This window comes from Epinephelus fuscoguttatus, linkage group LG2 (assembly GCF_011397635.1).
Source record: "Epinephelus fuscoguttatus linkage group LG2, E.fuscoguttatus.final_Chr_v1".
Taxonomy (NCBI): domain Eukaryota; kingdom Metazoa; phylum Chordata; class Actinopteri; order Perciformes; family Serranidae; genus Epinephelus; species Epinephelus fuscoguttatus.
The window spans coordinates 16578748-16592903 of record NC_064753.1 but is presented as its reverse complement, the minus strand read 5'-3'; the positions used below and the strand labels follow the sequence as shown (position 1 = coordinate 16592903).

The following is a 14156-nucleotide window of genomic DNA, read 5'->3' as shown; positions in this document are numbered from 1 at the left end:
CCCCCCCCCCCCCCGCATCAGATTTTGCAGCCTGCATCACAATTAGGTTATTTGCATCACTATCATTATTAGGTTATATATGCCTTCACCATGGAGACACTGTGGTGTATTTATTTTGTTTTTATTTTGTACTAACACAGAATATAATGGGGTTTTTTTTGTATTTTTCACTTTCTTTTTTTCCAACACAGAACATTCATTTCAACTTTAGAATTACAACAATGCTTAGCAAGTAGAACAAGATGTGCTTTCCGGCCACCAGATGGCGCTATTTTCACCATCTCTAGAAATTGGAATTGCTACTGAGGCTGTCAGATGATAGACTTTATTTATTATTTTATCCACTTTGCTTCAACCAATCACCACCAAAGCTTTATCATCTGTTCCTTGTCCCATTATCCACCTTTCCTGAAAATTTCATCAAAATCCGTTCATAACTTTTTGAGTTATTTTGCAGACAAACAAACAGACCAACGCCGGCGAAAACATAACCTCCTTGGTGGAGGTAATAAGACATATGAATAAAAGAATTACAAAAGTACAAATCTAGCTCTCAACTTTAAGCAGACTGTGAATAAGCTTAAGGCAAGCTGCCACAAGAACTCTGGATGCAACATGAGATAAAATGTCGTTGATATAAGTGATACAGCTGAGGAAAATTCACCTCTGACAATGACAGCTCATTGTAAAAGTGTAAAACAGGATGATGTTGTGGAAGAGGGAGACGTGCTAGACAAAACTTTTTGAGCTTAAGAAAAACAAACTAAAGCACGGACGACTATTTTCTTATTACTTATAGATTACAATGCTTCTCTTTTCATGGGGAAATAGTACGCTGTCAAAAGTTAATAATTTGAACAGCTCTCTTAACCTGTTCCTGAAAATTAAAATTAGTGTGAAATTAGTGGCTTTACATCGGGAGACAGTGTGTCATCTTCATGGTGAAGGAATTTAATTGAGGTAGTAGGCCAAAAAAAGATTATCTCAGAATTGGTGTAATTAACTTTTGACACTTTGTATGCTGTCTAGGCAATTTATATGTCTGGTGAGACAGGTAGTGTTCAAATTCTGTACACCTACATATAAATGTGTGTCATCAGCATAATAATAAAACTTTTTTGTTTGCTTTTGATATATCCAAGTAGATTCATGCATGAATACAGTAAATGTTAAAAAATTAGACTGGATTGAAAACTTAGAGTCTCAGTTTAACTGAGGAAAAAGATGAAGGGTGGATATTGTTGTAAAGATTTTCTAAGAAGGAGGAAAGGCAAGTTAAAACTTTCTCTGAGACTAACTGCATGTTTAAAAAACTACAGAGTGCCATAGATAATAGATAACATACAGACTGAATATATTTGAATATGGATGGGGACAGGTAAAGGACTTCATACAAGTTACTGCATCCTCTGGCAACATGGGAGAATTGACTTGAAAACAGCTCATCGCATTGCATTAACAGTGACAGTTTGGCCCCTGTCAGGGGTCTACTTTTTGTTAAAGAATATTAAACACTTTAAACACTTGAAACCACTTATCAAGGGAGGCTTCATTACAGTGACTAGAAGGGAGGTTAACAAGTAAGTCAATAATATTGAAAAGCACCCTAGAGTTAGGATGGATCTTCAAAATGAGGTCAGATTAATAAGCCGCTTTTGCTTCCTTAACTGCTTCCTGACATTTCAGCATTAAGTCCTTCATAATATTGTGGGACACTTGCAGTTTATCAGCCTCCCATTAACTTCTAGCCTAATATATTTATTCTTCATAACCTGGGTATCATCTACCCAAGGCTGGGGTATTCATCTTGATATGTTAAGGAATATGCTATCAATAGTGGTTGTATCGCCGCTCAGTCCAACTGACTTAGGACACAAACACAGGTATTGTGACAACACACACTGACCAATCACACAACATGTTGGCATGTAATGAGAGGAGAAGACCTCACATGCAATGCAAGAGAATGGTGCCACAATCACTGTGGTCAGTGGACTGTATTGCACCACACAATCAATGCTGATGTAAATGTGCATTGTGACATACTGTAGTTTAGCTAAGTATACAATGAACTGTGGAGTAAAAGGTGTTTGATACACAGTACGCATGAGCTGCACGAAATAGCATTAGTTGATGTTTATTTGTTCAGTTGAAGAATGAGGCCACCAAACCTGTAACTCTTGTCAAGCTACAGTTAATTACGAATTGGATATACTTCTGTCAGGCTTGAACAAGGCCACCAAAAGGGCTTAAGTAAAAGAAATGATGAATTACAAAGCATCTCCCTGCCAGTGCTTGGTGTGTGTTGAGTGCTGCACAGCTGGACACACACATGAGCACACACTCTTTCTGGCAGACATCCGCACCTTCACACACTTCACTGATGTTCCGCAATAAATATTTACGGGCGCTTCCTGGCAGCCAGATAGTGTCCTGGAAGCCAGATGTAATTTACACATCTTTTTGATGCCGCCTCATTTTGCATTACATTGAAGTAGTGAGGGAGGGAAATAAGTGGTAGAGTGGGTTTAACTTTGCGTGTGGTTGTTGTGCTCAGTAAAGACCAAACTTTTTGGCGTGTAAACCGCAAGGGTCAAAATTTAATAAGCAATGGGCCACGAGCCAAAGAATAATCATGTTTCACACTGATGGTGCACAATTATGACAGGCCTCTTACTGAAATTTAATTGTAATCAAGATATTTACCTTGTACTCAAAATATCTTGTTGACTCAATCAACAGAATATGTTTACATTCGGAAGATTTACATAATTGGACTCCTTTGCTGGTTTTTGCTTTCTTTTATGGATCAAAACTTGGCTCGTGTGGACTACTTTTGCGCACTTTCTTTGTGTTGATGTAGCTCAGGAACAGTTGCATTAGATTGGGCCACTGAGCCACCGTAGGTCTGCTGCAGATGAACTGTCCAAGGCAACATATGGAGCCCCAAACAGACCTGGGGCGGATCAAGAGCCATCCAAAAGTTCATTAATAATCTATATTATCCATATCTCTCTCCGTCTATCCCTGCACCTGTTATCCTCCTCTCCCCAAATCCAACTTTCTCTCAGATTAATAGGCAAGGTGGCCATTAGTATCCAACTAAGGCTTTGGTACCGATGGGGGATGCAGTTAATTTGGATAATATCACTGCCACATGTCGTCAACAACAGTCTAACAGGAGGCAGGATTCAGAGAGTGGGCTGCTCTGCTCACTGCCTGCTGCCAGCTGTGAGGTCTGGATGAACCTTGAACAAAGAGTTGTCTCTCACTCCCTCTCTGTCTCTCTCTCCCTCTTAATGTTCTCTCAACAGCATCTGTGTTACCTGGCACACGCACACATGCCATAAATAATACCTGCACCAAAATACGCTGGCCCAAAATGAAAGGCTTTAATGAAGCTTAAGGGCAAGGGATGCCACCGAAGGGCATGCGCTGATAGATCGGGTCATAGCTTTAATTGATGTTTATTGCAGATTGCAGGTGCTTCCAAAATTAACTTAAAAGGTGATTGGGCAGAGAACAGGCACTCTCACTGGTTCATCTGTTGAATTACAGTAAGGCTGCAGAGGCACAGGTGGCAAAACTTCAAATGGCAGAGCCGGGGGCAGGCCGACAGCACCCAGCAAATTGCAGACATTGTCATGTTCGGTGTCACAGCGTGGCTGACAGGGCCTGCGGAGCTCGCCGGTGTTGGCAGCAACAAGAGCGTGCATGTGTGTGATACTATAGTTCCGGATTAATGAACGATAAGTCCAAGCCAGAAAGCATTGTCACTGTAACACAAGATTCATCAAATGTCACATGAAACTATTGTAGAACCTCAGCAGGCTTGTAGCTGACACACGACACGGAGCTTTGTGTTTTTGCGTTTCTCACATATTGTGGCGGAAACTGTTATTGACAAAATGCAGTGTACACACCAAGTGAAAATACCATTATGAATGGCAGTATTGTTCTTCTGTGTCTTTTGGCTCGATGTGCAGTGTGCTCGGCGGCAGCAGCAGTATGTGGTGGACAGCAAGGCCAGACCAAGACAGCATCATCCGGTGCTAATGAGAGACAGTCCTCCCATGAGGCTAGCAGAGATGTAGCAAGGTTCAGAGAGTTGAATACGAAGCCCACGGGGGCTCATCCAATTACCAAACAAACTTGTTATGGTGTATTCAATTAATTTCTAACAGATTCTCGATTAACACTTTTAGAGTCTATACATCTGCAGAAACCTGAGACAATTTTGGAAGTTTCACTTGTCATTTAAAAGTAGCTGTTACATGTTTGCTGAATGAGGGAGAAAGAGGGTTTTTAGAACACTCGTTATTAATTATTAATATGCTTTTCGAAATGACAGTTTTGTCTTCATTGAGTGTGTCTGTGTGTATTATGTTGCTGTAAGCCTCTGCAGAGGATGGAAGATGAGTGTTTGTTTACCTGTTAGTACACACTTAACACCAGTGTCTTTGTATCACAGTAATGCAGAGATAAAAGCATAATGCCATTTCACCGGTGTAGTTGAGTTCTAATCCCTCAATTACCGTTGTGTATTTTTCCATCTACACATTTTGCGGCCTATACAAAATCCAATATGGGAGATTTTCACAAGTCAAGTGTGCTGTTCAAGAAATTAGATTAGTTTTTGAACCCGTGACAAATTCCTTAGTTGTACCTGTCAAAAGTGAAGGCTCCCTGTTGGCCCTTATCAAATTCAGAGAATTCATTTTCTCTCCAGGTATAGGAGTCATGCCGGTGGAGGTTATTATTCTGTTTGTTTGTCAGCTTGTGATTTTCTGCTACCGGTGAGGAGTGGCTGCTTTGCATCCAGTGCCTGTTGTCTGCCGCCACCTGTTCCTTCATTACCTGGCCACATATTACTCTTTCTTTCTTTACTCTTGATCCGTGAGGGGGGAGGGGGGGGGGATATCATACTCTGAAATCTGCCTTTCCTGATTAGGCTTTGGATCTAGTCAGAATACATCCGCTTGAGATGTGAGGATATGAAATTCCCCTGCTTAGGCGTGAGGATGAGAGAAAATTCTATTTTTTATTTTAGAGGGGATATTTTGGCTTTCATGCTATGAAAGTCAGAAATGCTAGGCTCTGACATGAGTGGCACTGCTGACAACACCTGCAGAGGCTGTTGTAGTGCTTTAATGCTGTTGCCAAGTCTGTACAGTGTAGACATTGCAGACTGGGTCTCCTCCCCGCGCTGTCGTCTACAGCAGAGCACTCTGCTGGGAGAAGCCAGACCAGGCCAGACTCCCCTCATCTTGAGTCACGGTGCAGTGGGTACAGGCAGCCTCGGGCTTTCACAGTCCCGATGCTCACAATGCATTCTTCATGAGGTTTTAAATGAATGTAAGAATACACAGATACACAAAGCAGAAAATGGATGTGATCTAAATGCCAGGCCCCCATGCTGTGGGCAGGCTTGAGCAACAACGCTGGAGGAAGATGTTTGCTCAGTGCCAGCCTCATTAAATCCAACAGCCCAGTCCCTTCAACTGGCCCACAAAGTTGAGAAAGAACTGAAAAAGGTCAGGAGGTGGGATGAAATGAAATTAGAAAGGGAAAAACTGTGCCGTTAACGCCGCCACGTCGGAGTATTGATTTAGCTAATTGAAATGGCATCGAGGGAGAAACACCAGATGGGTCTCCTCTGGCCTGAGGTGGGGTGCTGGTTGGCTCTGATAGGATCCCATCTGAGACGCACTGTCCCTGGGGTCCATGCTGATGCTTTCCTTCATTCCCCAGCCTCTTTCTTGCAGTTATCTACGGCCAACACATTCTCTTGGCTGTGTTAATAGAATGTTTGTAGGACACTTTCCACATGGGTTCATTGAATAGCTTACTTGAAAAACCTCTGAAGAAGAACTTGTTTGGTTTTTTTTGCATTTAGAAAATGCATATTTGTCTTTCTTACAAAAAAAATAGATGAGAACAAAAAACAGTACCTGAGCAAAGAACAAGGCTGATGTTCGGGCAATGTAAAAATATCAGATTTCGGCAGAGTAAATATATGGCTAGCTATTATGTAAGGTTTGTTGCAGCAGTCATGACTAACCAAACCACAAAGCACAAGACCACCCCGGCAAACTGCCCTCTCAATGGCACTATCACTTAGCTGTTCCTGTTTAAAATTTCATGAAGCGCTTACGAAAATAGGACACACTTTTTGTATGAATTACTATGAAATAGCATGAAGTAAGGCTGCACAACAGTGAGAGTGGGACTGTGTTTGTTTAGTGGCTGAATACACACACTCTTACTGTGCAGTTACCATATTCAGCTTCACAGGGCATACATTTGTTTGTTTCTATGATTTTCTGTTTGGATAGCTCCGCTTTAGTAATGTGCCTCCTGTAAGTAGCACTCGAGCTTAAACATGGATGCACAGAGCAGCTTGGTCTACCTTTGTCAATTTTGTTTTCTTATACAAATAAAAACAGGTGTATGCAGCATCAGTCACACCGGTCAGCCTCATCTCTCTCTGTCACTGTGTCCCCTGCACTCACATTTTCAATTTCTAAACCCAAAGAAAATATGGAAATCTAAATCAAAGCCTGAATTTGTACTGACCCTGTCAGGATGAGACATTTTGTGAAAGATGAATCCAACTTGTGATTATGGAGTCCTTTTCTCCCCATGTCTTTGCTTTTATGATCTTACTAATCATATCCTGACTGCCCCCTGGCTGCCTGTGTCCTTCTGTCCTGGTGTTGCTCCGTGCTCTTTCCCAGCATGCATTGCATGTAATTAAATAGGAGCCTGGTCCTCTTGACAGTGTCTGTGGCTGCTTTCTCTGCCTGGCAGCCTCCTCATCCTCTCTCTCTCTGTATCTGTCTCTCTGTCTCTCACTCACGCACAGACACTCTCCCCGCCTCTCTCCTTGCCTGGATGTCACATGAGGAACTGACTCTGGTCTCTGTCTCTCAAATGATTTAATTGGATGCAAACTCAGGAGCACGGACATCAATACGGAACTATATCTGCCATAAGGCAGAGCCATTAGTCAATACTTCGCCCTCCACATGCCGAAGGCTTTTGTCAGACCTAATTACCTAGTACTGTATTCAGTGGAGCTTCACCACTGGGAAACTGGGACTCCTGTGGGATCTGGTTAGGATCACAGTTCACTCTCAGTGTATACAGTGGAGCTGGAAAGTTCACAAAAGCAAATATCACTCACTATCTCTTCCATCTAATGTGGCAGCTAAATGACTGAGAGGTGCACATTCACGTCCACTGGCTTACTCTGCTTAAAGATATTAAGTCTTGAAGGCTGGAATGTTTTCTATGCTGGACAAGAGATGACAGAAATGAATGACACGCTCACCACTGTTTGGCCTTCGCTGTTACGCGTGTTTTTAAAGTGGACAGAGAGAAGCATTTGCTTTAACTTATCATTATGAAGTGAATGGTGATTGCATGATGTAATGGTTATAGAATCATGATACCACTGGCATTTACATTGGTTCCCACTACACCTTGCTTTATGCTAATCTGTCAGCCATGGGGTAAATGAAGGCTCAATTTACGCACAAAAGAAGTGTGTTAACCATTGAGCAACCAAAATAGGAAGATGATAGCCCTTTTGTTTTCCCTGGTAGCTATTGGTAGCTATCCCCAGTTACCAAAGAGTATCAGTGTAAGTTCTTTGCAGTTACTACACCCAGTAGCTGTGGAACTACATCTTTTTATTATGAAGCCAACATTTAGCTGTAGGTTATTACCCGAGGGAAAGCCCAAACTATTTTAAACCACACAATAAAAGATGCAAATGTAATGCATGCATTTGGCAACCTTGTTTCTAAATGGCCTATATTTAGGTTCCGGCCACACTGTGTTCAATGTGTTCACATATCTGCACGCTTCCAGTTAAGTATCACGTATGTTAATCAGAGCAATAATGACAATAGGTGATATCAGTATTGATGAGATCAGCATCACTTTGGCCAGTTTGCCTTTAGCTTTACAAAATTCATATGAGCTTTTCAAACTACTGTAGTTTCAGAGTATGTGTTACTGTCTTTTTATCCTCTTTCAGTTTTTTCCTGTGAATGACTATTTATTCAGTCTGAAGATGTTCACAGACAGTTATGGCTAACCAACACCAGCTCATTAACTGGTTGGCCAGCTGAAGTGGCAGGTGCAATCTGCAAAATGCTGCTGATTGAAAGTAACTACAATAGTTGCAAAAGTTGGTATTATTAGTTGTGCTACTTAATTGAAACTTTAACAGACCAATCAACCCATTTTTCTCTCTCCAGATTGTTTGTTTTGTGTTAATTTGCTTTTGTTAATCTCCCTGCAGACATCGAAAGCATGATAATTCACTGCAAAGTGTTAAACACTTTAAACACACATAAAACTGGAAACTGAAAAACTAAACTATCTACAAAACTTATATAGTTGCATCTTTCACTAACCTTGTAAATATACATGCCTCCCTAGGGTGCCTCGTCCAGTCTGGTGGTCAAATTCGCAGACACTGATAAGGAGAGGACCCTGCGCAGGATGCACCAGATGGCGGGCCAGCTCGGCATCTTCAGTCCCATGACCATCCAGTTTGGGGCCTATGGCGCCTACTCTCATGCTGTAAGTCTCAGCCCGGCGGGGGAGGAGACGGTGAGCTTTAAAAAAGAAAACGAAAACTGTTGTGATTTGAGGTTTGAACTTACTATTTCTCCCACCAGGCATGCGGCACTCCCAGCAAACAACTCCTTAAGTGATTCACACTATTAAATGGCTGTTAGAGTCCACATTTTCAGAGGCTTTACAGAAAATGCTGCACTGCTTTTGTATTGTGTCTTTTTTTATCCCTTCATTTGTCCAGGGAAGCTGCTTATCATGTATGCTCAGCACTACAGTGTTTCACTTTCATATAGTTGTGAGCATTCATTTCATATTCACTTTCCAGTCCCACATTTCCTTGACTTGGTCTGTGAATTTAAACTGCCTACCCAAGCTTGCCTCTTTAACATTTCATCTACTTACACATATGCCTTTACGCTCAGACAGAGGTGCGCTTCATTATCGAGAACCCAAACCCCGCTCACCCCCTACCCCTTTCCCTGCCAGCCCACCCCACCCCCCATTTCATATTCACACATGAAAGTCACAGCCTGAGTTAGGAGTCTGTGAGATTTTGCACTCACACAGTAGCTAACAACTCACCCTGACAGGTGAGAATCGCCCACTCACGCACAATCTCTCCACTAACTCTGCCACCGCCGCAGAGTTATACATATACAGTACATATAGATATACATAGTCTCCAGCTTGCTAAACTCATCTCAGCACACAGCCTTTATCTTGTGTCGGTATAATGAGCACAAGGCCAAAGCAGTATTACAGTATAGCTGGGAAGCAGCGCTGCAGGGCAACACAGACCACTCTGTTCAAGAACAAGGCATGGGCCAAGCAAACAGAGATGTGAGAGTAAACATGCTCTGGTCCTGCGGCTATTTCACCCTCCTTTCCTTTTCTGTCCTTCCCTCCATCCCTCCCGCCATTCGCCTCTCTCCCCACTGCTCTTTAATCCTACAGCAGATGATGCAACAGCAAGCAGCCCTGATGGCAGCAACACAAGGGTCCTACCTGAACCCCATGGCAGCCATCGCTGCCGCGCAAATGCAGCAAATGGCAGCTTTCAATGTCAACAGCCTGGTGGCTACTCCCATGACACCGTCCTCAGGTATACGCTAATAGGCACACGCATGTACACGCACGCGCTAACTGACTCGGGTGCAAGAGCAGAGGCACGTGCAAACACACACACATGCGGGCCTTCTCTCCATTTCTCACTGCTGCCCTGGAACATTTTCATCATTAGCAAGAATTATAGAAGCACTAGTAATATATTCATTGAAGGCCTTTCTGCTTTTGCCCTTGTTACATTTTTTAAGATGTAGGCTCCATTTTCTGGGCTGAAGTAGGCAATGCCTGTATTGAATTAAAGGAAGCAGAGCCTTACATTGAAGGAGGCGTGATGGGAGAAGATGTACAGCATTCCTTGACACTCATTGGCAGCCACATTATAGTCTCCCTCTCTCCTCCTCTCTCTCATTATCTCCCTCTCGCTCTCTGTCTGTCTGTCTGTCGCTCTCTCCCTCTGTGTCTCTGTGACAGTGTGTGTTTTCTGGGAACACAGCCAATCCGATGACTTTGGATGCAGAGTCCTTGGCTTATACAATATAAGAGCAAAGATTTGTGTGAGATAATCCCGGACCCCAGTCTGAACTATCTTTTTGGCCCTTGTCATGAGGAGAGCTTTGATGGCTCGACACTAAGTAGGCAGGCCGCCTGAAGGCAGGGTCATTGCAAATGTATTAAATAAAGTAGCTTGACGCTGTACCTGGCATTTGTAATCCACAAGGCCTACATATACCAGGTAATGCCTATCAAACATAATCCTACATGACTTAAATGCCCTTCACCTGGATTAGAAAAATAATAAAAATCCATCAGCACAAAAGGGCACTGACAAGGTGACAGACTTGGGATATCACCACAAGGAGGAAAGGCAGTTAGAAGAACATGCATAGGTCTCTACATCCAATGCACTGTACATTAACAGTGGCTTTTTTTTGGAGTCAATTTTGCACCACTTCTTTTTTTACCTTCAAAAGTGCAGTTATGTACCCAAAGTGACAGAAATACACCTTTAAACAAGGCTATAATAATGAGAAAATATTCAGAAATCGGAGTGCTACCTTTATTATGTTGTGTTCTATTACAGTAGTGGATGAGTGCTTTTCCCCTCCACCTCCCTCTCACCTAAATCAGTGTGCAACCTTGACTGATTTTAGCAACTGTACCATTAGCTCAGTCTGAATTGGTACCACTTTTACCAAACTACACTGTACCATCATGGTGGGTCAAAAGGTACACATTTGCGCTCATGAGGGCCCATAACGTGCCTGTTATACACTCATACATTTGTGAAAAAATGTACAAAAATACACTTCTCTTGTACCTCTATTTTTGAGTGTGTAGCATGTGAAGTGTGCACCCTGCAGTTTCCGTAATGACTCTGTATCTATTTGCAGGCACCAGCACACCCCCGGGCATCTCTGCCACAGCCGTGCCCAGCATAGCCACCCCTATCGGGGTCAACGGATTCAGTGCCCTCCCGCCTCAAAGCAATGGGCAGCCCACCTCTGAGCCCATCTACACCAATGGTATTCACCCTTACCCAGGTGAGCCAATCAGGGTTTACATAAAAGAAACATGAGATAAATTTGTAACATCTGCTGTCATGAGACTGATGCTCTGACCCTGACACTGAGCCGCTTGTACTAAATGTGGTATGTGAATTATTCTACTATTGCACTTGATGTGAATAAGAAAATCACCTAATTGGCACAATACAAGTTCAACATGACAAATTAAATTATATCTCATGGTACTGTTAAAAAGTTGACAAGAGTCCTTCTTTTACGTCACACTCTGGTTACATCTTTTTCTGATTTGAACTGAAGTGTTTAAGGCTTGAGGGTCAATCAACAGTGTCTTTGGCAGATTTCTGAGCAGCCAGCCCTAGTATCATGATGAATCCATCAGTTCATCCATCAGTCCATTATGCTTAATTTGATGTGTCTCAGCCCGTCCTCGGCTTCTTAATGTTGTCTGGGACCGATTCCTGAAGAATTGACAGACACACACTCCCCCGTTTCTGCATTATGCAAAGGCAGCTGCAATTGTAATGAACTACAAAGTGGTTTGTTTGGCATGTTGTTAATATTTGATGCAAACATCTGGGGCGAACAGGCATTTTGAAGAACTGAGATATGACAACCCAAATTTCTCCCACTCCCTGTGTGATCTTACCCCCTGATGGTTGTCTACAGCTGAGCCAATTTGTGTCTCGCTCTTTAACATTCTCTCTATATCCCTCTCTGTCTCTGTTCCTGTCTTGACCACTCTCCATCCTCTCTTTGTCTCCTCTGCTTTCATTTTCCTCTTTGTCACCCCCCCTTTCTCTGTCTCTCTTTTCGTCTCTCTGCAGCACAGAGTCCAACGGTGACCGACCCTCTCCAACAAGCTTATGCTGGCGTCCAACACTACGCAGGTGATCCGTCTCTCCTACCTCCTCTACTCTCTCACTTCCTCCATCTGTCCATTTCCCTCTCCCCTCTCCCTTTCTGTTTGCCACATCAGTAGACACTATGACAGGTAGAGATAGCCGGACGACCAGCCAATTTCCTCCCGGATTAGGCTACTTTACATTTGGATTGCAAAAGGATTTTCAGTTGACTTGATTATACGCCCACACACATACAAAAAAAATCTTAATTCCAAAAGCACACCGAGAGCTGAGGATCTGAACCTGCCATAGCCTCCTACATGAGAGATGACATAGACCTCTCATAACCACTGCTTTCTGCCTGACATCAGCTCTCATTAACACGGTGTAAGTCTCCCTCTCTTTCTTTGTGTGTCTGCTTAGTTGAACTGCACTCCACTCCCCTTTTGCCATACTCTTTGTGCAGTGATCCACCAGCCAAATGAGCCCAGGCTCCCAGTCATAATGCAATTTATTTATGCAATGTCTAGAGGACGCAAATGAACAATGGAATAATGATTTGAGTTTTGTTGTGTCAAATATGAAAATGGAGATGTGAAAAATTCCACTCTGGTTCTCCCTTTGCAACAGCAGCCTACCCTGCCGCCTATGCGCCAATCAGCCAAGCGTTCCCCCAGCAACCAACCATCATTCCCCAGCAACAGAGGGAAGGTAAGAGCGAGCAAGCGCGCCCACCCAAGATAAAAGGTGATAATTGCCATGTTCCATTCTAATGTAGCTGCGCTGCTTTGAATTAGCGAGGGAGGGAAAAAGCTGGCTGGGGAAAATGTGAGAAAAAGGCTCCCCATTTAAAGAGAAGAACATTAGCAGTGAGATGGAAAGTTACTCTGTCATTATTCAAAAACTGCACTAATTCAAACTCGCAGCGTTGGACTGCTTAATCAGTCCATTACAATGTGTTTAAGTGGTTATAAATATTCATCAGATTAATTAGCTGCATGCATAATCATTTATTACCATTCCTAGTGTAGTGTTCGTTCTTATGCCACAGCATCAGATGTAATAAAGCATAGGATATACTGTGATGGTAAATCACTCTTTCTGACGCCATTTGTCAGTCTCAATTATTCATCTATATGATTGTATGAGACAGCATAGAGTGGCATGAATATTCAGTATAGGAACTCTGAAACTGAGTGTCTCCAACATTGCCAAGAGGAAAAGTTTGTATGTGTTTGCATTTTTTTTCAGCAGTGTGTGAGTGCATGCCAGGGTCACAGTGCAGAAGTGTGTGAATAAAGTAGAGATAGACTCAAAGTTATCCTCAAATGCCAGCAGCTTATTCCCTTTACATGTAGGCATAATTTCACACCATAGCAAAAACACACAGTTGTTAAGGACATCTCATCTCTCACTGCTACCGCGGAACATTTTCACCATTAGCAAGAATTGTAGAAGTCGTGGAAATGCATACACACACAGACATACATACTGTCTCTCTCTCTCCCACACACACACACACACACACACACACACACACACAGAGCTATTCTTGGTTGAGCCAGTGGCCTGTCTGAGTTCTGGCCTCCTCTGGGTTTTGGCTACACTCCCAGCCTGTCTCAGTCCACTGCCACAGTCTGCAGCTCTGCCATTTAACAAGAGACACCTAAACCTGAATACACAGGCACAGTCAAGCCTCTGCTTCAACCTCCCTCGGAAAGCTAACAATTGCAACAATACAATCTATCAGTCTGTGTCTGTATGTGTGTCAACAAAGGAAAATCCCCCCAAATCCAAAAATATTATTTCAACCAAACAAATCTTCACTGTACTCTTTAAAAATATGTGTCCTTTTCACTTCAGGGAAGCGTCTCAGGCAGCACAGCTCTGTGCTACATTTCAATACTGTACAGCAACACTTACTGACACAGCAAATGTCAATATGTGTTATGCCCAAAGTCATGCAGGGGTGTCAAATACTTGTGAATAAACCAAAAAGGTTTTTTTAAAAAGGCTTTCAGTCAGTGCAGCAAACTCATGGATTGTAAAAACAAGATACAGTATCTGTGTTTTTCCTGCAAAGAGAATTTTGCTCCAGCTCCATGCCAACATTATGACTTCCCTCAGTGTA

General features: G+C 42.8%; 1 protein-coding gene across 8 annotated transcripts in view; it reads left to right on the top strand.

The window, feature by feature from the left end:
• The window catches only part of celf6 (CUGBP Elav-like family member 6), a 151663-nt gene that overhangs the window by 119693 nt on the left and 17814 nt on the right, over positions 1–14156 (top strand). For 4 of the 8 annotated variants that reach the window (XM_049566026.1, XM_049565990.1, XM_049565972.1 and 1 more), the window contains 5 exons: positions 8452–8625; positions 9547–9694; positions 11049–11198; positions 12008–12070; positions 12656–12736. In XM_049566026.1, the coding sequence (XP_049421983.1) occupies positions 8452–8625; positions 9547–9694; positions 11049–11198; positions 12008–12070; positions 12656–12736 (616 nt within the window). The remainder of the gene's footprint in view (positions 1–8451; positions 8626–9546; positions 9695–11048; positions 11199–12007; positions 12071–12655; positions 12737–14156) is intronic. The other 4 variants (XM_049566021.1, XM_049566015.1, XM_049565999.1 and 1 more) reach the window with 3 other exon arrangements.